Source organism: Mizuhopecten yessoensis, unplaced genomic scaffold (genome assembly GCF_002113885.1).
Source record: "Mizuhopecten yessoensis strain PY_sf001 unplaced genomic scaffold, ASM211388v2 scaffold11141, whole genome shotgun sequence".
NCBI classification, from domain to species: domain Eukaryota; kingdom Metazoa; phylum Mollusca; class Bivalvia; order Pectinida; family Pectinidae; genus Mizuhopecten; species Mizuhopecten yessoensis.
Window position 1 is genome coordinate 465,329 of NW_018408900.1, and position 25,523 is coordinate 490,851.

At 36.8% G+C, this 25,523-nt stretch overlaps 2 protein-coding genes across 3 annotated transcripts; both read right to left on the reverse strand.

Moving 5' to 3' along the window:
* Positions 1 to 2,354: 2,354 nt before the first annotated feature.
* Positions 2,355 to 8,499, reverse strand: LOC110466678 (M-phase inducer phosphatase-like). Of its 2 annotated transcripts, none has more exons than XM_021523355.1 (9): positions 8,401 to 8,499; positions 6,963 to 7,082; positions 6,593 to 6,670; positions 6,191 to 6,337; positions 5,804 to 5,962; positions 5,266 to 5,364; positions 3,888 to 4,009; positions 3,306 to 3,423; positions 2,355 to 2,850 (listed from the first exon to the last, which is right to left on the reverse strand). In XM_021523355.1, exons 2-9 carry the CDS (start codon positions 7,080 to 7,082, stop codon positions 2,716 to 2,718), a joined length of 978 nt encoding a protein of 325 aa, XP_021379030.1. In that variant the 5' UTR covers positions 8,401 to 8,499; the 3' UTR covers positions 2,355 to 2,715. The 2 variants fall into 2 exon arrangements, with proteins under 2 accessions (XP_021379030.1, XP_021379031.1); XM_021523356.1 differs by lacking the exon at positions 2,355 to 2,850 and adding an exon at positions 2,944 to 3,158 and having other exon boundaries at positions 3,354 to 3,423.
* Positions 8,500 to 18,661: 10,162 nt separating this feature from the next.
* LOC110466677 (M-phase inducer phosphatase-like) lies at positions 18,662 to 24,363 on the reverse strand. The gene is made up of 9 exons (XM_021523354.1): positions 24,120 to 24,363; positions 22,335 to 22,472; positions 21,965 to 22,042; positions 21,543 to 21,689; positions 21,170 to 21,322; positions 20,704 to 20,802; positions 20,131 to 20,252; positions 19,551 to 19,668; positions 18,662 to 19,092 (listed from the first exon to the last, which is right to left on the reverse strand). Exons 2-9 carry the CDS (start codon positions 22,470 to 22,472, stop codon positions 18,958 to 18,960), a joined length of 990 nt encoding a protein of 329 aa, XP_021379029.1. The 5' UTR covers positions 24,120 to 24,363; the 3' UTR covers positions 18,662 to 18,957.
* Positions 24,364 to 25,523: the final 1,160 nt, after the last annotated feature.

The following is a 25,523-nucleotide window of genomic DNA, read 5'->3' on the forward strand; positions in this document are numbered from 1 at the left end:
ATATTGTTTCTTCTGGAAATGTCGGCTGTTCTTGGATTTGAACTTGACTGACGTCATTGATATGATAAGCGGGAAATTCAAACGTATTTTTGCTTCAGTTACTATACAAAACAAACTATATACATGTAAATGTAAATATAAGCATTGAACTGTTACCAGATGCATTATACAGTCGATATGAATGCAATTTACGGGTGACATTCTATTTATCTGTCACCCAAATTGCATTCATATCGACTGTATACTGCATCTGGTAACAGTTCAATGCTTAAGTATATACGGTATAAATACTAGATGGACGATATAAATAGAGGTTACACAACGAGTGGTTGTTGAATATAGTATTTATTTCACTCGAGTTAGGTAATTTTCAAAACTTACAAAAGACACGAGCTTTCGCGAGTGTCTTTCTGTAACTTTTGAAAATTAACTAACGAGAATGAAATAAATACCATACTCAGCAACCACGAGTCGTGTGATCTGTTTCAAAATGACTTTTTTTACAAATTTAATAATTTTCAATATAAATGTTTCGGCAACAACTTCGTGAAAAAAATAAAATAGAAGAACGACTTTAGATATTGAGAGTATCATTAACAACGTACTATATGCGCGTAAGCATATCGTACGAAGTCTGCCTGCCGCCAAGTGATGAAGAGGAACCGATGTCCAAAACCATAGGCCTGGGACGTTTCTTCGTGAGGTTCTATGGTTGACGTTTATAGTGAGAGTTCCGCCATAGACAGGCCCTCCAAATATTGATAACGGGACATGGGGAGAACGAAATATTTTCCGACACTGTTACAGATCTTGTTTGGGTTTCACAGAGACATTATATAGATATGACATTCATTAGCAGGTGACAGTGAATATTGTCAACCCGAGAAAACCATTGTCACCCGTGACGAAGCCGAGGGTGACAATGGGTTTTCTCGGGTTGACAATATTCACTGTCACCTGCTAATGAATGTCATATCTATTTTGTTACACCAAAAGTCTTTGTAGCTCAGAAACGGCAGCAAACCTCGATAATAACATCTTGTTTGTTGATAGTCTGCTGTTTACAATCGCTATCGCACCGGCGCTTGATAAAATTGGCTGTTGCCGTCAAACGTTCTTGTGACCATCACGGTGGGGAAACGAAGCGGTGAACGCACATTTTTCGCGCATGTGATATTTTTCACTGTCTCATGGCAATATCACCCGCGCCCCTTAAACCCAATGTATTTTCGGAAGGTGACAGAGATTTTCTTGTGGTGTAACAAATACGCTTATATTACGTCTATGGGTTTCACGACCTGGACATGCGACGGTATGGCGTCGAAACAATATCGAGCGTCTGAAGCAATTTTGCCTGAAACTAGCGATCAAATCTTTAAGCATCATCTTCTTTTGGTATTGCCTTAATAACCCCCTTTTCCCATCGCATAACCTCACAATAGTCACCAACATTTGCCGGATGTTGACAGCAGACGACGTAAACAAAATACAACGCGGCAAAAAGCGCGTGAAAAAAGTCGCCCGGTCAAGGTTCATCTTCTCGACCAATCAAAACTACGGAAGGTCATATACCACGTGTGGTGTATAACTCATATTTATTCAATAATCTGCATGTTTATACGATGATCTGAGAGTGGAATAACACAGCGCATTGTGGTAGAAATAATGGTATGCACGGTATAAATACTTGTATGTACTGTATACATACTTGTATGTACGGTGTAAATACTTATATTTCCATTTGCTCTGCATTGCCACTATATCATCTTACCAAACAAAATAGAAAGATATCAGATTGTAATTCTCACATAATTCCCATTTGTGTAGTGATATAAAGAGCATGTTCGTGACGTCGTGACTTAATGATATCCTTTTGACCGACGTCACTATATTAAGTGTATTATTGACGTCACGACATATATCTGTAGTTGTTTTGGTGTCATGCGCAATTGCTTATTAAATGTATTGTAACAGGAGAAAAAAATGCACGGCCATACCAGGGTTCGAACCCGGGACCTTTCGAACTATAGACGGACGCTCAACCAATTGGGCATCTGGTCGCCGACAATCGACTCAGTCCAGTTCCGCTACAGTATTATTTCAACTGATTAACGTGTACTTGGCTATATTTTTATTGTGATAAATGAAGTTTTGAATAAGTTATCTGTGATAACTGCATTGCATATGATATTATAACGTTATATTTCATACATTTTGTTATATGTTTATCACAGTAATGGCTTTCAATAAAGTATTTTGTACTTTGAAATTTCTAACATTCTGCAGGAAAAGCATGTTTAAACGAATAACAATACAATATTCTCTGTAAAATTATCTTTAATACAAATCCACAACAATAAAGTCAAAAGGAGAGAGAGAGACAGAAAGGGAGACGATGAGAGGAGAGACAGAGACAGAGAGGGAGACAAAGAGAGGAGAGATAGACAGGAAGACAGAAAGAAAGACAGACAGACAGACAGTAAAATAAAAACAAGGGAAACCCATTGTTTTTCTTATACCTATAGCACCGTTATGATATAAACAATACTTTATCACAGAAAGTCATTTGTAAATAGCACTATTTATGAATATCACAGAAATGTCAGTTTATCACAGCTGGTCCTACTCAGTTCGATAACGTCACAGCAATTCGCAGACCGGACGTACCCTGGTTTCGTACATTGGGTGTGTGATGTTAGTTGGTTTTTGAGATTATCAAAACTGAAGTCTCATGGCGTTTTTCCTCTTCTGGCCAGCAGCCCAGGACTTTGACCTCGAACGGAAATGACGTAAATCGCCCATGTGTCCCTTGTGAAGCATCGGTACGTAAGACATAGGGCTGCAGCAAGTCTGTTGAGAGACAAATGAAAAATATTAAAACATGTGTGTGATTCTAAGAATAACACTACAAAAAATGTCTTTCTTTACTATATGTAACTGATTTGAATGTGTGTGATCTATTTGTATATGTATTTAAGCCACACGAGACGAGAATAAACAAATCGTATTTCTCGTTTTTTCGTCTTTTCGCCCCTAATGAAAAATGACTAAATCTTGTCTTTCTGTTACGAAAAGAAGACACAACTAAATGACACAAATCAGCCAGCGAACAATCAGACTGATCATATAAAATGGAAAATATCGCGGTATTAAAATACTTGCGTTGGTCACGTGGATTAAATTGGAGCGAAATGCATATGAAAATTTCCATATCGCGATCAGTTTTTAAGTGCTACAACGCGAACATTTCCACACGCTAGAATTTCCGCTATTACAGTATTTATGATCACGTGGTGCATACTAACCTTGTCGTGTTCGTAGAAAGCTTTGTAACCTCCGTCCAATAGGTACACTTCCGGGTAAATCAGGGAAGGATAACTTTCCTTGTTCACTGCACGGTCCTCAGCTCGAAGAAACCTATACCTGTTCAAAAAAAAGAACAAAATATAGTCTACTTTTTAATTTTCAGATAAAACAAAAACACACAATAAAAACACTAAAAAATGCATGATAATTTCTTGATTCCCTTGAACGGGACAGCAAGCCCGGAAAAACCAATGAAAACGCATTCATATTTTGCATGGGCCAATTTGTTATAAATTATTTACTTTCGAAATCTAGAAGAATACGGAGCTGAACTGAACCACTAAGTACAGCATTCCCTGTTGCCATCTTTTTCTATAGAACGACATATGCACAGGGGTTAAACACACAATACTAAACAGAAAGATACCCCGTATAGTACGTTCCCAAAGAAGCAACATTTACAAAAACGTTGGGGATGGCGCTTCTTAGTTGTGATACCTTGTACCACATCTGCTTTATTGTGTCATGACAAAAAATGTTTAGAACAATCAAGAAACAATTGAACACATATGTATACATACATTTTTGGCCCTCTTTCGGACGAAAACTCGCAGTGGAATATAATGACATGTCTCTCGTGATCAGCACTTCCGGTCCGGAGAAGTTCCTTGACGGCGTCATGTGTGTGGAGGTTTTCTGCTCCCTGAAACATAAGCATAACTTTTATTATAGATCAAATATTTTTACAGCAACATAGATAAAACAATATCGACATACACACGAATTAAGAAGCAGATTCCGTTGTAGTCCGAATTATTCTGACGTTTTATCGACTTTTTTCATATCGGTTTGTCGTCTATTAACGTCAGAACTCCGGCCCTCTATAATATGCGGGAAATATGGGACCAGCACCCGGAGCGCACTTCAAACTGATATTTTAGAAACAAATCGTCACTTTCGCGCACATGTCGCACATTGATCGAAAGATCTATTCTTTATGCACTAGGTGGTATCAATAACATGTTTTAAAGATCATTACGAAAAGTATGTTCCAACGTTTTCTATACCAACCCATGTTTTTAATGGAAATTAGGTCATGAGCAATGTCACATGACTTGACGAGATCTCGCGTTACCGAAGGTATTTCCCAACGTTATGACGTAGGACGGCGATATTTTAGTCACGTGGCATTAGAAGGCGGGGCTATCAAAAAACTAGAGTAAAACAGAGTAAGTTTGAAAAAATATGTTTTTAGTGATTGTATTGGTTGTTTGAGGCAAGCTATGTATGTTCATCTTGTGCATAAAGAATAGATCTTTCGATCAATGTGCGACATGTGTGCGAAAGTGACGATTTGTTTCTAAAATATCAGTTTGAAGTGCGCTCCGGGCGCTGGTCCCATATTTCCCGCATATTATAGAGGGCCGGAGTTCTGACGTTAATCGACGACAAACCGATATGAAAAAAGTCGATAAAACGTCAGAATAATTCGGACTAATTCCGTTGATGAACTCGACCACGTGACATTCCGGTAACAAGGCAGACTTCCGGTTATGAGGGGAGTCACTTACAGTAAGAGTTGACCTGTTAGTGATAGTTGGTACTGCCTTGTGTCAGGTTCATTGGTCTCTAGCATAAGCGTATATACATTGATTTTAAAAAAAATCCCATATTGTTGGTAATAAATTCATTATTTGAAAAAAAAATATAAAGCGTTTTGAATGTTTTTCCTGTATCGAAATCACAACCAGGGATAGAGTAAGCTAAGTAAGGTAAGTTAAAGATAATAAGAAATTACTTCGGATTTTGGGTTTACCACATGTGGCTAATATGGTTGTATATGTATACAAGGAACAAACAATGAATGTAATGGAGCAAAATATCCATGAACATAATGCACGTGATCTTGGTGCTAATTATAGAAAAGACAGATCGTCTGTGATCGATTTATCTACATACCTGTATATGTCCTCCTTCGAATTCGTATGGATACCGACAGTCGACGATTTTGCAACTAGCGATGATGTCATCGTACCCGCCACGTAACACGTCACACATCTATTGAACGATAGAAATAAGGACATTCAATCGGGTTTCAATCTTATAAAAAAGAATTGTTTAATTCCGAATACATAAATATCGGCAAACAAAATGTGCAAGTTTGTTTGTTGCAACGGTCAGCTTGTGCAGGGTTTCAGGCTTAGCAGCGATTCAAACAACGGTACAGTAGATATTGTGAATGATTTTAAGAACTGCGTGGTCTTTGAAGTTTAGGACTTTATCTTTGGGAAACAGTACGCTTTGGTATAAAGTCACAAATTAGATCAATTACGTTAACCCGTTTTATCTATCACAAGTTCGCAATTACGTTTGCATATTTATAATAATTCGCATAAAGTAAAATGACTACAACCGGAAGTACTCTTTAAGCGGCCATTTCCTTTATATCTATATATATCATTTCAATTGGGGTCACAATTTTGAAAAGGAAAATTACCGTTTCTGGTGAAATGCTCTTCAGATCCTGATGCTTTCCTGATATGGTTGGTAAACAATACGGTCGACTTCCGTCCGCAACTAAGTCCCCCGTCTCCGTCATCAAATCCATAGCCGTTTTGACATCAGCACTATCACACATAATATGATCATCATGGTCCTGAAAGAAACGCAAAAGAATGTTATTTTCAGTTAAATTTGATAGCACTTTAAAAACAAGTTTTTATAAGTTCGAGAAAAAAAAATGAAGAAATTAATTGAGTGGTGTAAATTATAAATATAGTTTGATTTGGTCGAATATACAGAGTTTATAAATCAATTTAATCTGTACGAAATACTGGAGAGTATAGCTTTCTATTATGGCGGAAATGTCAATTGTGCAACTTACCCCAATCGCAAACGAAATTGACTTCTGTCTCAGAGTTCGGCAATTTGATGCGGGGTAGTCATCACATTCATGTTCCTGTAGGGGGCGCTTCCTCGAAAACAGGTCCCGACGAACCACGGGATCTTTGGATAGACGATGGATCTGAAACTGCATTGGGAATATTTAATTAGTTAATATGCCACAATCTATTACCATTTTTATACAGAAAGGAAGTAATGCAAATTGTTTTAAAACAAAAGCTGATGAGAACCAGTTTACAAAACCTTAAATCTCAGTAGTAAAAAATAGCTGTAATATTCGGAAGTTATAGTGCTGATATATTATATTTATAGGATAAAAAGTGGTTTAAAATGTTTTTATCAGTTTGACGTTTACCCAAATTGTTTATATGGAAATGCTCACCTCATTCTCGTTGCTATCAGTGATTTCCGGTTTGTCATTCCCTGGAGAGAACTCTCCTCCGAATACTGCCTCGTAGTCCTGCAAATACAAATTGTGCATATTATAATCAGAAATTAACCCAATAAACAATCATACATTCATAAGAACATATTTGTGTTGAAGTATATGCATAGCTATTCGTTGATGCATAGTAAGACATTAAGACTTGATTTTACTCACTTGTGTGTCATTTTTTGTGAAAGTATTTTATATCAATTTTTAATTCTTCAAATGGAAATGTATATGGTTACATTAATGATATTTGTAAATGCGCGAGAACAATTGATAGATTTTGTTCATTATAATTCCCTTTGTTGATCTCTAAACATACCTCATCATCAGACCCAAGGCCAGAGTCGTCGCCATGGAAACTATACTTGTTCCTGGACACTTTCGGGGTCATCATCTCCTCGTCAAAGGTCATATCCTGGTCAAATGTCATGGTGTTCATCTATAAAAAAAAAAAATGGAAAATGTTAAAGATATTAAAATTGTGTATTTCAATCAATCTGCCTTGGCGCGGTTACAATAATATAACAATACATATTATAAAAAATAGATATACTATTTTAAAATCACACTTAAAATATTTGACATTGGACATTTCAAAAAAAAAATGAGAACAAACACAATATATAAGTTATATTGCTATTTTTAGAACACAGTACGAGTATTTTCACTTGAAATTGACGGAATTTTGCAATTATATGGTTGAAGCTATAAATGTGCTTCCAGTCAAAGAATAAATGAGTTTCGCTGCGCTGTTACTGCTTATGCATTGGTTACTGTGAATATGGCAAATTAAAACTTACATATATATATAAATAAAGATAGAACAACGAAAACTTGTCTTGGTTATAAAACCAATAACACAGAGTGAGCGACAGACTGTTTCACATTTTAAGACCCAAGTCTTCGGGATTAAGACACAAACTCATGTGAGATTTTTGAAGATTTCGTTTGATGATAAAATTTCCGTATGCTATTTTAAAACAATGCTGAAGAGTATTCGTTTTACTATAGAAAAGAACGGGTGTCATTTTCACCGAGACCAATGGAAGCGGACCTTGTGACACGCCCAGCATGCGTCACATACACACACTGGTAGTGGACCAAGCTGTTTGGAACCAACTTACACATGACCAATATGACAATTTTGTAGGAGAGTTTATAGATAAATAAAATAACAAATAAAGTGTGTTTCAGTTCATGTTACCGAGGAACACTCTTACCACGGACTTAGATAACATTCTAATTCCGTGCTCTTACATAAAGGATAATAATAAATGTTTTTAAACCTCAAAAGTCCAAAATCGTCAACAATAATTCCTGTTATATATATCAGACAAAAACAAAACAAATATTTTGTCTACTGTTAAGTGATAAATTTATTACAATTTACTTCTTTCTATTTTGTTGTTTGTTTATTTTCTGTATTTAAAAAAATACCTAATACGTTTAATGTTTTGTTATATGTATTTATTTGATCATTACTGTGTGTTTTCTGTCTTTATGTAACTGTATTAGGCGGGCCTTTGGAATGCTGTAACACCTTGTGTATAATCGTTTTGCATCATTTATGTAGAAGTTTAAATAATATATTTTAATCAAAATTTAATCAATAAGAAAATAAATGCGTCGTACATAAATTATGGAGGAACAGAAAACATATTAATTTAATGTCTAATATTTATCAATGATTTATCAAACATTTAGTTTTAAAAGTAAATGCATTTCATCATTAATATAAGATAAAAAAAAGTTTTTACCTTCGTGTTCGGAATCTTCGTCTATACAAGACAGTGGTACTGGTCGTCCTTATCCTGAATGCCGTACACTGCCCACGCTTATCTATATATACCCCCTTAACTTTTCCTGATGTTTCGGTTAATTAACATGGTAAAAAGTGTTCACCTTAGCTTAACCCGTGGCTGAAGCCAAGACCAGAGTGACTCAATCAAAAATCGATCACTTTTCAATTAGTTACCTGTGAGGAGTCGATGAGATCGATCGATACTAATCACTGATGGCATTGACAGCTGATTGGTACGTACAGGTAAACAACAGGGGAGGTGTGGCGGCAGGGCGGGGTCAAAGGGAGGGTTGTGAACACAGGTAACTGTTGGCAGTAGACCAGGTAATTAATACACACAGGTAACAGTCGACAATGGCACTTAATTAATACACAATACATGTAACTGTCTTGGAGAATCGAGAGGTCGTGAACACTGTTTCAGAGGGGATCTGATTTGACGGTACATATACTTCGGTAATTGATGCTCGTTGACCGGCTGTCCATGGCGATGAACAGGTCACTCGTTGTCATTTAAAGATTTCCCAAAAGAATGTTCATTACACTTTTAAAATATATTTAATAAATAAAGCTATTTACTTATTAAATCATGACGAACACATGTTTAAAATAATAGGTTTGAAGTGAAGGTTGGCATTTAAATTTGTAAAATAATGTTCTGAAACACAAAAAAAGAAATATATATTTGTTTCAGGAAACATGTATTGAAGTAAATTATTTTTCAAAATGCATCTTTGTTATCTTTATCGTTTGATCACTGCGAAGTGGTTATTTAAAATAACAAATACTCCGAAGAATATCCGTTTTCTATTATTAGTTCTCCTTACATGCAAAAGCATTTCAGAATTTGTATTAGCATTAGGATTAGGGAGCTATGTAAATCTAGATTTTGACGGAAAATGTAATGAGCTAAAACAATTCTTCAAATGTAATATTAACTTGTGTTTATTAATGACATATCTTCATTTATTACATACTTACTAATAAATACGGGTTTTTTGTATATGCGATACGACACAATTGCTCTTACCCATATCAGCCCTCGCCGTATCACACCCCAAAAGCCGTATCAGCCCGCCGTATCACACCCCAAAACCCGTATCAGCCCGCAAAACCCGTATCACACCCCTTTTGGATTTATTTTCGTTTTTCAATATTTCAAATGAATTTTTTTTAACATAAGATAGTAGCTTTTATTAGTAAGTATGTAATAAACAGAATAAAACATCACTTTTTCCATATCACACCCAGTATCAACCCTCGACTTACACCAGCCCTCGGGCCTTCGGCCCTTGGGCTGATATTGCAGTCTCGGGTTGATACTGGGTGTGATATGGAAAAAGGCATGTATTTTTCTGCCCTTCTTCACCAAGTACATATGTATCAAAACGAAGGTATAGTGTTCGTGTGTGGCGACTTCAACGCTAGGACGGGTGACCGTTCTGACTATATTGAAGGCATAGATCATATCCCACATAGGGAAGCAATGGATACCGTCGTCAATTCGTTTGGTGATCATTTCCTGGACTTCAGGGTTGATTCGAACATGTGTATGTTAAATGGCCGTCACAACTCCGATGGGAATAACTTCACTTGTATTTCTACAAAAGGGAGACCTGTAGTTGATTATATGCTCGTTCCCCATGACCATTTGACGTGTTTTACAGACTTTAAAGTGCTTACTATGTCTGACGTAATACATGACGCTGGCGGTATTGTCCCTACAGCTTACCCAGACCATTCCCTCCTAATTTGTACAGTGAACATACCTAATGATGGAGTAGGTTTGGACAACGTAAACAATTTAGGCGACCGCGTTAATGTTCCCGTAACACGCAAACGGTACCATGCCAAGAAAGTTCCGAATGACTTTCTCATCGGAGATAAGTACACAGCGGATATAAACGCCACTATTCAACGCATTGGGAATCAGCTAATAAACGGCTCCGCCGTTAACTCTGCGTCCGATGAATTTGTAAGCTTTTTGCATCAAGAAATGGACAACTCGGGAATGCGTATATATAACAAATCTAAAGTGCGACCCAACCAGAAATCACTGTATAAACCGTACTGGGATCAATCACTACAAGACAAGTGGAATTCTGTGCGCGAAAAGGAACGCGATTGGCTTAAGTGCTTGGACATACACAAATCTACAAAAGCCCAGCTTAAGCGTGCTTTTTGTACAGAACGCAATATCTTTGATAAGCTACATAGAAAAATCAAAAGACAATATCAAGCGAAACAACTAAGGGATTTACAAAGTAAACTTGAACAACCGAACTCCAGGGATTTCTGGCGGGATATCGGTAAAATTGGGATTGTTAACGAGCGAACATCAACGATACCGTTGGAAGTCAAAGATAGTGAGGGTAACATAATTAGCGACACACGACTTGTACTAGAACGTTGGCGATCAGACTACGAAAGCCTTTATGCAACAGACGGATCTGAGAAATCATTTGATGACGCCCATCTCCGTTCGATACAAGAACATGTTACCAACAATACCGTGCCCATTAAACATAACTTTGACATCTCTGAACTAAACCTACCTATACAACGTCATGAGATCGCGGACGCCATATGGAGAAAAAAATCAAACAAAGCGACAGGAATAGATAGTATCCCGGCGGAAGTTTTAAAAAACAATGCTTGTATTGATATTATACACACTTTAATTACACATTGTTTTAACCACGGAGTTGTTCCGGATCAGTGGAAACAAGGAATCATTAATCCGATTGTGAAACCGAATTCTACGGAACATGGAAATCCGTTAACATACCGTGGCATAACTTTACTATCCGTACCTTGTAAGGTGTATTGTGATATTCTCAATCGTCGACTAAGCAATTGGCTTGAACAGCATAACATCCTTCACGACGCTCAAAATGGTTTTCGGAAAGATAGGAGTTGCCAGGAGCATGTATACTCTCTATATAATGTTGTAAAGAACAGGATTAACACGAAACAATCTACGCACTCATGTTTTATTGACCTACGTAAAGCGTTTGACACTGTTGATCGAGAGTGCTTGTGGTATAAACTTCTACAGACTGGAATTAAAGGTTCAATATACAACGCAGTCTTCGCACTCTACGACAACGTCACTTCCTGTGTACGCGTCAATAGCTTGCATACTGATTGGCTATCGGTGTCACGTGGTGTAAAACAGGGCTGTTTGGCTTCGCCGACATTATTCGCGATTTATATTAACGACCTGATTGAGGAATTAAATGCGTCTGGCCTTGGGCTTGATATTGACGGTGTTAGTCTTAGCGGTCTTTTTTACGCTGACGATATAGTGCTGATGACGTCATCAGAGGAACATCTCCAGTCGCTTTTAAATATAGTGTCATCTTGGTGCACTAGATGGCGACTGTCAGTTAACGCTGGGAAATCAAAGATAGTCCATTTCAGACCTTCTAATGTACCGCCAACTCAATTTCCATTTCGCTGTGACGGACACTCTTTAGAACGGATGGATCGCTATAAGTATTTGGGTCTCTGGTTTGACGATCATGCAAAAATGGATATAGCCGTGACGGAATTAGCGAAGTCTGCTAGTCGTGCGCTTGGATTACTCACTTCAAAGTTCTATTACGCGGGAGGAATGACATATTCTGTTTTCACTAAACTATATGAAAGCCTGGTCCAACCTATCCTTCTTTACTGCTCAGCGATATGGGGCCAGTGTGAGCAAAAACAGATAAACAAGGTTCAAAATCGCGCGATGAAAGTTTTTCTTGGTGCTACAAAAAACACATCCAACATTGGAGTGAAAGGCGATATGGGATGGTTATCTCTCCTCAGTAAACAGAGGACTGAAGTTTTTAAATTATACTGTCGTGTCGGCTCTGCGGACCCTAATCGGCTTTTAAACAAAATACATGTGTGGTCTAAACGAAGACGTTACTCGTGGGAATCCCGTGTACTTAAACTTGGGAATAAATACAACATTGTTGACATTTTAGAATCCGGTACCAAACTTACTCCGTCGGCCATGAAAGTAATAAGGACAAAGGTAAAACTAATAGACGAAAGTGAATGGTTTGGTAATCTCTGGAACGACCGCGGATTGGTAAACGGTAATAAGTTACGGACTTACCGGAAATTCAAAAAAGATTCAAAACCGGAGCATTATGTTCGACAATACATGCCTAGGCCTTACCGGAGCGTTCTGACCAAATTGCGATGTGGCAGTGCTGCCCTTATGATCGAGACTGGTCGTTTTAACAGTCCCCCGACCCCCCTTAATGAACGTTTTTGTCCATTTTGTCCACACACCGTGGAAACAGAAGTTCATTTTTTATGTGAATGTCCTATTTATAGTGACTTGCGTTTTATTCTGTTTTACCGTATGAGACAATTATGTGATACTTTTAATATCTGTGATAATGATGAAAAGTTTAATTTGTTGATGGACAATGTAGATATTCAATATTTCTTAGGCAAGACTGTATTTTTAATGTTCCGCAGGCGGAGAGTATTTTTATGAAATTTCTACCTATTTTAGTGGTTATTATTATTTATTAAATAGGTTATAATCTGTCTTAACACTTAAATGTACGTATATTGTTATTTTGGTTACAATATTTTACTTGTACATTATATCATTATATATTGCAACGTTAGTAGCTATTTTATACTGCACGACTAATTTCAAAGTGTGTATTATCGTTTTTTAAGTGTCTCATAAGCCAGTAATCGCTGGATGTTAATATAGTTTTACCTGTATTTGTAATATATTGACTTATGTATATTAACATGTGACACTATAATAAAATATTTTATTGATTGATTGATTGATTTGTATTATTCTCTATGTATAGATGTCTTTAGTTCGATACAAAGAGATGAAGCCACCAAACTATTCTAATTAATGGACAGACAATGAGGAGCTGTCCACAGTATATACGTAACCAATCTACTGTAGGACAACGTCAGTGGGGCTTAGGAGTGTTTTTAAATCATATTTCTCAATGATCCTACATGAAATGCCATTCATACTTATCTCTGGATCTACCAATAAACCGAAATAAGTAAATAGCGAGTTTCAACATTAAATACATGTGCATCATTGTGTTTATTTTGAATTTGTTCAATTAACTGAATTTTGGATGTCAGTCACAGATTTTTTTTCTATTGAGTCGAGAATCAGGCTTGTGAGCATGCCACACATGCCACTACCACTGATTAACAGAACAAGCTATCACATCACAGCTTTGATGTATTACATTCTGACATTTATCCGAGTTACCTCCCCTCCTCACGGCTTTGGGAAATTTATTCATCCATGAACTCACATGTACTTCAGTCCTAAATGTGTTTTATTATAATGAACAGTGAGTAGATAAATATCAGAAACATTTCCTTTGATACGATTTATATATGACTGGTTCACGGAGTCTTTATAGAATGTAACTTATATTTCCGTGATGATTGTGCAGACAACACTAGGTACGTAACAATAAACATCTCCGAATAAACCAGCCTACGTACCTCTCCGATGTTTTGTATTCGGAAACATCTGACTGTATTTCCTTTATTGTTTGGTATGAATGTTTAACTGAGATATTCGAGAGATATTCGTCAGATCTCGCGACCCGCGGTGACGTGGGGTGGAGGTAAACCTTCACAAAACAACGTTAATCGTGCATGAGGCTAACATAATTGTTTCCCTAATAATGGAATTGTCAGCCAGGCGTACCTCATACCGTTGAACGGTTTTTCTCCCTCAATTTCTGACTGGTATGAACGCAAATCGGTTATACGGATATAAGATATTCCTTCTATTTTCGATATTGAAATGTCTTTGTCGTCACTGCAAACGAGTTTCCTGAAACAGCCTAATGCGTCACCATAATACGATTGTACGGTAATCGAGGCGGAATTAAGGAGCCTTCAAAATGATGCTAATTAAATTCGTTCATAGCCCTATGAACACAATTTCTTATGGTAGTGTTATTGTAGGAACCTGCAATAGATATAGAATGGTGTAATAGTATACATAAAATGTATTCTTAAACACCTTAGCTTAGGTCCAAATATAGCTGTAACAAATTCTCAGGTCCCTTATTTATATGCGGTATAAATTAATTAGAATTATGATAAAGTAGGAATACTTGTCAGCCAGGCGTACCTCATACCGAATGGAATTGTCAGCCAGGCGTAACTCATACCGATTGGAATTGTCAGCCAGGCGTAACTCATACCGATTGGAATTGTCAGCCAGGCGTAACTCATACCGATTGGAATTGTCAGCCAGGCGTAACTCATACCGATTGGAATTGTCAGCCAGGCGTAACTCATACCGATTGGAATTGTCAGCCAGGCGTAACTCATACCGATTGGAATTGTCAGCCAGGCGTAACTCATACCGATTGGAATTGTCAGCCAGGCGTAACTCATACCGATTGGAATTGTCAGCCAGGCGTAACTCATACCGATTGGAATTGTCAGCCAGGCGTAACTCATACCGATTGGAATTGTCAGCCAGGCGTAACTCATACCGATTGGAATTGTCAGCCAGGCGTAACTCATACCGATTGGAATTGTCAGCCAGGCGTAACTCATACCGATTGGAATTGTCAGCCAGGCGTAACTCATACCGATTGGAATTGTCAGCCAGGCGTAACTCATACCGATTGGAATTGTCAGCCAGGCGTAACTCATACCGATTGGAATTGTCAGCCAGGCGTAACTCATACCGATTGGAATTGTCAGCCAGGCGTAACTCATACCGATTGGAATTGTCAGCCAGGCGTAACTCATACCGATTGGAATTGTCAGCCAGGCGTAACTCATACCGATTGAACTTGTCAGCCAGGCGTACCTCATACCGATTGGAATTGTCAGCCAGGCGTAACTCATACCTATTGGAATTGTCAGCCAGGCGCAACTCATACCGATTGAACGGGTTTTTCTCAATTTCATGCTGGTATGAACGCAAATCGGTTATACGTACAAATGTATGTAACGGGTTTGTGTTCATATCGGCATGGACATTGAAAAAATGCCGTTTAATCTTCATATTTACGCCCTTAATGTTCAGTTATTATTGACAAAGATATTCCTTATATTTTCGATATTGAAATGTCTTTGTCGTCACTGCAAACGAGTTTCCTGGAACAGTCTAACGTCATCAAAATACGATTGTATGTTAATCGAGGCGAACCTTCAAAATGATGCTGATTAAATTGCATTCATAGCCCTATGAACCCATTTTCTTATGGTAGTGTTATTGTAGGAACCTGCAGTGGACATGTTTATATAGGATGGTGTAATAGTATACATAAAATGTATTCTTAAACACCTTAGCTTAGGTCCAAATATAGCTGTAACAAATTCTCAGGTCCCTGTTTTATATGCGGTATTAATTAATTATTGTGTCATGATACAGTATGAATACTTGTATGCAAGGTATATATACGGGGACAGTATATACAGTACAGATACTTGTATGTACGGTATAAATACTTGTATGTACGGTATAAATACTTGTATGTACGGTATAAGTACTTGTATGCACGGTATAGATACGGAGACAGTATTTACAGTACAGATACTTGTATGCACGGTATAAATACTTGTATGCAAGGTATATATACGGGGACAGTATATACAGTACAGATACTTGTTTGCACGGTATAAATCCTTGTATGTACGGTATAAATACTTGTATGTACGGTATAAATGACGGTATAAATACTTGTATGTACGGTATAAAGACTTGTATGTACGGTATAAATACTTGTATGTACGGTATAAATGACGGTATAAATACTTGTATGTACGGTATAAAGACTTGTATGTACGGTATAAATACTTGTATGTACGGTATAAATACTTGTATGTACGGTATAAGTACTTGTATGCACGGTATAGATACGGAGACAGTATTTACAGTACAGATACTTGTATGCATGGTATAAATACTTGTATGCAAGGTATATATACTGGGACAGTATATACATTACAGATACTTGTTGGCACGGTATAAATACTTGTATGTACGGTATAAATACTTGTATGAACGGTATATATACGGGGAGAGTATATACAGTATATATACTTGTTTGCACGGTTTAAATACTTGTATGTACGGTATAAATACTTGTATGTACGGTATAAAGACTTGTATGTACGGTATAAATACTTGTATGTACGGTATAAATACTTGTATGCACGGTATATATACGGGGAGAGTATATACAGTACATATACTTGTTTGCACGGTTTAAATACTTGTATGTACGGTATAAATACTTGTATGCACGGTATATATACGGGGAGAGTATATACAGTACATATACTTGTATGTAAGGTATACATACTTGTATGACGGTATAAATACTTGTATGTACGGTATAAATACTTGTATGTGCGGTATAAATACGTGTTTGGACGCTATAAATAGAGGTTACACAACGAGTGGTTGTTGAATATGGTATTTATTTCACTCAAGGTAGGTAATTTTCGAAAGTTACAAAAGACACGAGCTTTAACGAGTGTCTTTCTGTAACTTTCGAAAATTAACTAACGAGTGTGAAATAAATACCATACTCAACAACCACGAGTCGCGTGATCTGTTTTTACCACAATCTCAGTCGGAAACAGCTGGAGTATTTCCTGATTTGAATAGCAGCCATACACACAAGTTGTTGAGAAGGCTGGCGTAGTGATTTGACCCATATGTAAAAAGTCACTCATTGTTATTCAAAAATGACATTTTTTTCCAAATATAATAATTTTCAAAATTAATGTTTCGGCAACAACTTCGTGAAAAACTAAAATAGAAGAACGACTTTAAATATTGAGAGTATGCAATATTGCATTAATTAATATAAATTAACCACGGTCTACATGCGCGTTAGCATATCGTACGAAGTCTGCCTCCCGCCAAGTGATGAAGACGAACCAATGTCCAAAACCATAGGCCTGGGACGTTTCTTCGTGAGGTTCTATGGTTGACGTTTATAGTGAGACTTCCGCCATAGACAGGCCCTCCAAATATTGATAACGGGACATGGGGAGAACGAAATATTTTCCGACACTGTTACAGATCTTGTTTGGGTTTCACAGAGACATATAAGCTTACATTATGTCTCTGGGTTTCACGACATGCGACGGTATGGCGTCGAAACGATATCGAGCGTCTGTAGCAATTTTGCCTGAAACTAGCGATCAAATCTTTAAGCATCATCTTCTTTTGGTATTTCCTTAATAACCCCCATTTCCCATCGCATAACCTCACAAAAGTCACCAACATTTGCCGGATGTTGACAGCAGACGACGTAAACAAAACAGCACCCGGTCAAGGTTCATCTTCTCGACCAATCAAAACTACGGAAGGTCATATACCACGTGTGGTGTATAACTCATATTTATTCAGCAGTCTGCATGTTTATACAATGATCTGAGAGTGCATTGTGGTAGAAATAATGGTATGCACTGTATAAATAGTTGTATGTACGGTATAAATACTTGTATGTACGGTATAAATACTTTTATGTACGACATAAATACTTGTATGGACGGTATAAATACTTATATTTCCATTTGCTCTGCATTGCCACTATATAACCTTACCAAACAAAATAGAAATATATCAGATTTTAATCTGATTTTAATCTGATTTTAATTGTAATTCTCACATAATTCCCATTTGTGTAGTGATATAAAGAGCATGTTCGTGACGTCGTGACTAAATGACGTCGTTTTGACCGACGTCACGACAAATAACAATACGCATTCCTCGTGGTAACCCATCCGTGCTAACTGATTACAAAAAATGTTATAATATTCTTTTGTGCTGTATCTGTAGTTGTTTTGGTGTCATGCTGGTCATGCGCAATTGCTCATTATAAGTATTGTAACAGGAGAGGTAATGCACGGCCAGACCGGGGTTCGAACCCGGGACCTTCCGAACTCTAGACGGACGCTCAACCAATTGGGCATCTGGTCGCCGGTTTCTTGTTTCCATTTATACCACTTTCAATAAAGTCTTTTATTCTTTGAAATTTCTTACATTCTGCAGGAAAAGCATATTTAAACGAATAACAATACAATATTCTCTGAAAAATTATCTTTAATACAAATCCACAACAATAAAGTCAAAAGGAGAAAGACAGACAAAGAGGGAGACAAAGAGAGGAGAGACAGACAGAGAGGGAGAAAATGAGAGGAGAGATAGAGAGAGATAGAGAGGGAGACAAAGAGAGGAGAGATAGACAAGAAGTCAGAAAGAAAGACAGAAAGACAGACAGAGAAATAAAAACAAGGGAAACCCATTGTTTTTCTTACCTATAGCACCGTTATTATAACAATGATATAAACAATACATTATCACAGAAAGTCATTTGTAAATAGCACTATTTATGAATATCACAGAAATGTCAGTTTATCACAGCTGGTCCTAATCAGTTCGATAACGTCACAGCAATTCGCAAACCGGACGTACCCTGGTACCGTATATTGGATGTGTAATGTTCGTTGGTTTTTGAGATTATCAAAACTGCAGTCTCATGGCGTTTTTCCTCTTCTGGCCAGCAGCCCAGGACTTTGACCTCGAACGGAAATGACGTAAATCGCCCACGTGTCCCTTGTGAAGCATCGGTACGTAAGACATAGGGCTGCAGCAAGTCTGTTGCGAGACAAATGATAAATATTAATACATGTGTGTGATTCTAGAATAACACTACAAAAAGTGTCTTTCTTAAGTTTATGTAACTGATTTGAATGTGTGTTATCTATTTGTACATGTATGTATTTAAGCCACACGAGACGAGAATAAACAAATTGTATTTCTCGTTCTTTCGTCTTTTCGCCTCTAATGAAAAATGACTAAATCTTGTCTTTCTGTTACGAAAAGAAGAAACAACTAAATGACACAAATCAGCCAGCGTACAATCAGACTGATCATATAAAATGGAAAATATCGCGGTATTGAAATACTTGCGTTGGTCACATGGATTAAATTAGAGCGAAATGCATAAGAAAATTTCCATATCGCGATCAGTTTTAAAGTGCTACAACGCCAACATTTCCACACGCTACAATTTCCGCTATTACAGTATTTATGATCACGTGGTGCATACTAACCTTGTCGTGTTCGTAGAAAGCTTTGTAACCTCCGTCCAATAGGTACACTTCCGGGTAAATCAGGGAAGGATAACTCTCCTTGTTCACTGCACGGTCCTCAGCTCGAAGAAACCTATACCTGTTAAAGAAAATAACAAAATATAGTCTACTTTTTTATTTTCAAATGCAAAAAAGGCATGCAAAAATAACACTAAAAAATGCATGATAATTTCTTGATTCCCTTGAACGGAACAGCAAGCCCGGAAAAAACAATGAAAACCCATTCATATTTTGCATGGACCAATTTGTTATAAATTATTTACTTTCGAAATCTAGAAGAATAAGGAGCTGAACTGAACCACTAAGTACAGCATTCCCTGGTGCCATCTTTTTCTATAGAACGACATATGCACAGGGGTTAAACACACAATACTAAACAGAAAGATACCCCGTATAGTACATTCCCAAAGAAGCAGCATTTACAAAAACGTTGGGGATGGCGCTTCTTAGTTGTGATAACTTGTACCACATCTGCTTTATTGTGTCATGACAAAAAAGTTTAGAACAATCAAGAAACAATTGAACACATATGTATACATACATTTTTGGCCCTCTTTCGGACGAAAACTCGCAGTGGAATATAATGACATGTCTCTCGTGATCACGACTCCCGGCCCGGAGAAGTTCCCTGACGGCGTCATGTGTGTGGAGGTTTTCTGCTCCCTGAAACATAAGCATAACTTTTTTTTAAAGATCAAATATTTTTACAGCAACATAGACAAAACAATATCGACATACACACGAATTAAGAAGCAGAATCCGTTGATGAACTCGACCACGTGACATTCCGGTAACAAGACAGACTTCCGGTTATGAGGGGAGTCACTTACAGTAAGTGTTGACCTGTTAGTGATAGTTGGTACTGCCATGTGTCAGCTTAATTGATCTCTAGCATAAGCGTATATAAATTGATTTGAAACAGATATTTTTCCATATTGTTGGTAATAATTCATTATTTGAAAAAATATATATATAAAGCGTTTTGAATGTTTTTCCTGTAACGAATATAACCAGTAAGCTAAGTAAGCTCAGTTAAAGATAATAAAAAATTACTTCGGATCTTGGTTCTAATTATAGAAAAGACAAATCGTCTGTGATCGAGTTATCTACATACCTGTATATGTCCTCCTTCGAATTCGTATGGATACCGACAGTCGACGACTCTGCAACTAGCGATGACGTCATCGTACCCGCCACGTAACACGTCACACATCTATTGAACGATAGAAATAAGGACATTCAATCGGGTTTCAATCTTATAACAAATAATTGTTTAATTCCAAATACATAAATAACAACGGTACAGGAGAGATATTGTGAATGATTTTAAGAACTGCGTTGTCTTTGAAGTTAAGGATTTAATTTTTGGGAAACAGTACTCTTTGGTATCAAGTCACAAATTAGATCAATTAAGTAAACCCGTTTTAACAATCACAAGTTCGCAATTACGTTTGCATATTTATAATAATTCGCATAAAGTAAAATGACTACAACCGGAAGTACTCTTTAAAGCGGCCATTTCCTTTATATCTATATATATATCATTTCAATAGGGTCACAATTTTGAAAAGGAAAGTTACCGTTTCTGGTGAAATGTTCTTCAAATCCTGATGCTTTCCTGGTATGGTTGGTAAACAATACGGTCGACTTCCGTCCGCAACTAAGTCCCCCGTCTCCGCCATCAAATCCATAGCCATTTTGACATCAGCACTATCACACATATCATCATGGTCCTGAAAGAAACGCAAAAGACATATATGTTATTTTTAGTTAAATTTGATAGCACTTTACTAACAAGTTTTTATAAGTTCGAGAAAAATAATGAAGAAATTAATTGAGTGGTGTAAATTATAAATATAGTTTGGTACAGTGTTTATAAATCAATTTAATCTATACGAAATACTGGAGAGTAAAGCCTTCTATTATGTTGGAAATGTCAATTGTGCAACTTACCCCAATCGCAAACGAAACTGACTTCTGTCTCATGCTTCGGCAATTTGGTGCGGGGTAGTCATCACATTCATGTTCCTGTAGGGGGCGCTTCCTCGAAAACAGGTCCCGACGAACCACGGGACCTTTGGATAGACGACGGATCTGAAACTGCATAGGGAATGATTAATTAGTTAAATATGCCACAATCTATTACCATTTTTTTTTACAGAAAAGGAGCAACGCAAATGACATGAAAAAATGTTAACTTTAAAAACAAAACCTGAGGAGAACCAGTTTACAAAACCTTAAATCTCAGTAGTAAAAATTAGCTGTAATATTCGGAAGTTATAGTGCTGATATATTATATTTATAAGATAAACAGTGGTTTAAAATGTTTTTATTAGTTTGACGTTTACCCAAATTGTTTATATGGAAATGCTCACCTCGTTCTCGTTGCTATCAGTGATTTCCGGTTTGTCATTCCCTGGAGAGGACTCTCCTCCGAATACTGCCTCGTAGTCCTGCAAATATAAATTGTGCATATTATTATCAGAAATTAACCAAATAAACAATCATACATTCATAAGAAAATGTTTTTGTTGAAGTATATGCATAGCTTTTTGTTGATGCATAGTTAGAAAGACATTAAGACTCACTTGTGTGTCATTTTTTTTGTCTTTTTTTTATGAAATTATTTTAGCTAAATTCTTCAAATGGAAATTTATATGGTTACATTAATGATATTTGTAAATGCGCGAGAACAATTTATAGATTTTATTCATTATAATTCCCTTTGTTGATCTCTAAACATACCTCGTCATCAAACCCAAGGCCAGAGTCGTCGTCATGGAAACTATACTTGTTCCTGGACACTTTCGGGGTCATCATCTCCTCGTCAAAGGTCATTTCCTGGTCAGAGGTGATTTCCTGGTCAAAAGTCATGGTGTTCATCTAAAAATAAATTGGAAAATGTTAAAGATATTAAAATTGTGTACATGATTAAGCCAAAAATGAAAATTACACTGCACCATACAGCTGTTTCGTCCTTCTAGGAATCATGGGTGATGGTAGGGGCCGAACAGTTGGATGTTTAGTTAAACTTTTGTTTATGTGTATGTTTTAAGTGTCTTTATTATTTTCATGAACCGTGCCACTAATCAGGAGTAAAAACTGTGGCCATAAGGTTACGGCAAACCGCGGGGAAATCTAAGAAATCTACCAGCAGAGTGCCCGATAGAAGTGTACTTCAGAAGACGACCCTGATAGTAACTTATCTAGATAGACTTAGCCTTAACTTAGTGTCTGATCTAGTGTCTATTTATATGTTGTAATGATCGAGATTGCAGAAGTCGTTGTTCATTAATACTTATCTGGAAAAATGATTGGTACTTTAGTTATATTGCTATTTTGGGAACACAGTAAGAGTATTTTCACTTGAAATTGACGGAATTTTGCAATTATATGGTTGAAGCTATAAATGTGCTTCCAGTCAAAGAATAAATTAGTTTCGCTGCGCTGTTACTGCTTATGCATTGGTTACTGTGAATATGGTAAATTAAAACTTAGATTTATATAAAAATAAAGAAAGAACAACGAAAACTTTCTACGCGTTATAAAACAAACAAAACAGAGTGAGCGACAGACTGTTTCACATTTTAAGTCTCCGGGATTAAAACACAAACTCATGAGAGATTTTTGAAAATACTTACTCACCTTCAAAACAAAGATTTCGTTTAAGGATAAAATTTCCGTATGCTATTTTTAAACAATGCTGAAGAGTATCCGTTTTACTATAGAAAAGAACGGGTGTCATTTTCACCGAGACCAATGGAAGCGGACCTTGTGACACGCCCAGCATGCGTCACATACACACACTGGTAGTGGACCAAGCTGTTTGGAACCAACTTACACATGACCAATATGGCAATTTTGTAGGAGAGTTTATAGATAAATAAAATAACAAATAAAGTGTGTTTCAGTTCATGTTACCGAGGAACACTCTTACCACGGACTTAGATAACATTCTAATTCCGTGCTCTTACATAAAGGATAATAATAAATGTTTTTAAACCTCAAAAGTCCAAAATCGTCAACAATAATTCCTGTTATATATATCAGACAAAAACAAAACAAATATTTTGTCTACTGTTAAGTGATAAATATATTGTAATATATTTATCACTTAACAGTAGACAAAATATTTGTTTTGTTTTTGTTTTTTATATTTTCTTCTTTCTATTTTGTTGTTTGTTTATTTTCTGTATTTAAAAAAATACCTAATACGTGTAATGTTTTGTTATATGTATTTATTTGATCATTACTGTGTGTTTTCTGTCTTTATGTAACTTTATTAGGCGGGCCTTTGGAATGCTGTAACACCTTGTGTATAATCGTTTTGCATCATTTATGTAGAAGTTTAAATAATATATTTTAATCAAAATTTAATCAATAAGAAAATAAATAAGTCGTACATAAATTATGGAGGAACAGAAAATATATTAATTTAATGTCTAATAGTTATCAATGATTTATCAAACATTAAGTTTTAAAAGTACATGTATTTCATCATTAATATATGATAAAAAAAAATGTGTTTACCTTCGTGTTCGGAATCTTCGTCTATACAAGACAGTGATACTGGTCGTCCTTATCCTGAATGCCGTACCCTGCCCACGCTTATCTCTATATACCCCCTTAACTTTTCCTGATGTTTTTGTTAATTAACATGGTAAAAAGTGTTCACCTTAGCGTAACCCGTGGCTGAAGCCAAGACCAGAGTGACTCAATCAAAAATCGATCACTTTTCAATTAGTTACATGTGAGGAGTCGATGAGATCGATCAATACTAATCACTGATGGCATTGACAGCTGATTGGTACGAACAGGTAAACAACAGGGGAGGTGTGGCGGCAGGGCGGGGTCGAAGGGAGGGTTGTGAACACAGGTAACTGTTGGCAGTAGACCAGGTAATTAATACACACGGGTAACTGTCGACAGTGGCATTTAATTAATACACAATACAGGTAACTGTCTAGGAGAATCGAGAGGTCGCGAACATTGTTTAAGAGTGGATCTGATTTGATGGTACAGACTTCGGTAATCGATGCTTGTTGACCGGCTGTCCATGGCGATGAACAGGTCACTCGTTGTCATTTGAAGACAAGCTTATTTGCAAACAACTGGCATGTTATTTACATTTTAGTCAATTGTGGCATTGTATTGTCAAAGGTAGATACTTGAAGTGTAAAATCCATGTTAATTTCATGATTTGCAGTTAGCATATCTTACTTAAAGATTTCCTGAAAGTCTTAACTAACGCAAGAAAAGAATTGTTCATAACACTTTTAAAATATATCTAATCAATAAAGCTATTTACTAATTAAATCATGACCAACACATGTTTGAAACAAGAGGCCCAGGGGCCTTAATAGCTCACCTGGTATTTTATTTTTCAATTTAAAACCTGCTGAGTACCATTCAGGTTTATCAAAGGAGTACAAGTAACAAAGTTGCATCTTCCATTTATAAATATTCAATTCCCTTTGCCCAAAGATTCTCTAAAACAAGTTTGGTTAGGTTAAAATCCCTTCAACGGTACAGAAGGAGAAGGATCTTTAATGTTTTCCTCTATTTCCCCTAATGGGCCCCACTAATCTGCCCCAAAGAAGGGGAATCCACACACCTCAGTTTAAACAAAATTGATTCTTTTCTCCCTAAGCATGCTTCAGACTGCATTTGGTTTAAATCCCTTCACTTGTATAGTAGGAGAAAAAAAATCCTCTATTTCCCCTATTGGGCCCCGCTCCTATGCCGCCAGAAGGCCCACACCCTCCGTTTATACAAACTTGAGTCTCCTTTGTCCAAAGATGCTCTAGGACAAATTTGGTCAAAATCCTTCAATTGGTTGAGGAGAAGATTTTTAAAGATTTACCTATTTTCCCCTATTTGGCCCCGTCCCTCTGCCCCCAGGGGGACCATACCCTCCGTTCATACAAAACTGAG

What these genes read in the sequence shown, in the direction of transcription:
- LOC110466677 (XM_021523354.1), bottom strand. Translation starts at nt 22,472, where the DNA reads ATGAACACCATGACTTTTGACCAGGAAATCACCTCTGACCAGGAAATG. An exon ending in TCGAAGGAGGACATATACAG is followed by an intron (nt 20,253 to 20,703) that starts GTATGTAGATAA and finishes CTTATGTTTCAG; the next exon opens with GGAGCAGAAAACCTCCACAC. An exon ending in CTTTCTACGAACACGACAAG is followed by an intron (nt 19,093 to 19,550) that starts GTTAGTATGCAC and finishes GTCTCGCAACAG; the next exon opens with ACTTGCTGCAGCCCTATGTC.
- LOC110466678 (XM_021523355.1), bottom strand. Translation starts at nt 7,082, where the DNA reads ATGAACACCATGACATTTGACCAGGATATGACCTTTGACGAGGAGATG. An exon ending in CTGATAGCAACGAGAATGAG is followed by an intron (nt 6,338 to 6,592) that starts GTGAGCATTTCC and finishes TTCCCAATGCAG; the next exon opens with TTTCAGATCCATCGTCTATC. An exon ending in TCCGAAAGAGGGCCAAAAAT is followed by an intron (nt 3,424 to 3,887) that starts GTATGTATACAT and finishes TTTTTTGAACAG; the next exon opens with GTATAGGTTTCTTCGAGCTG.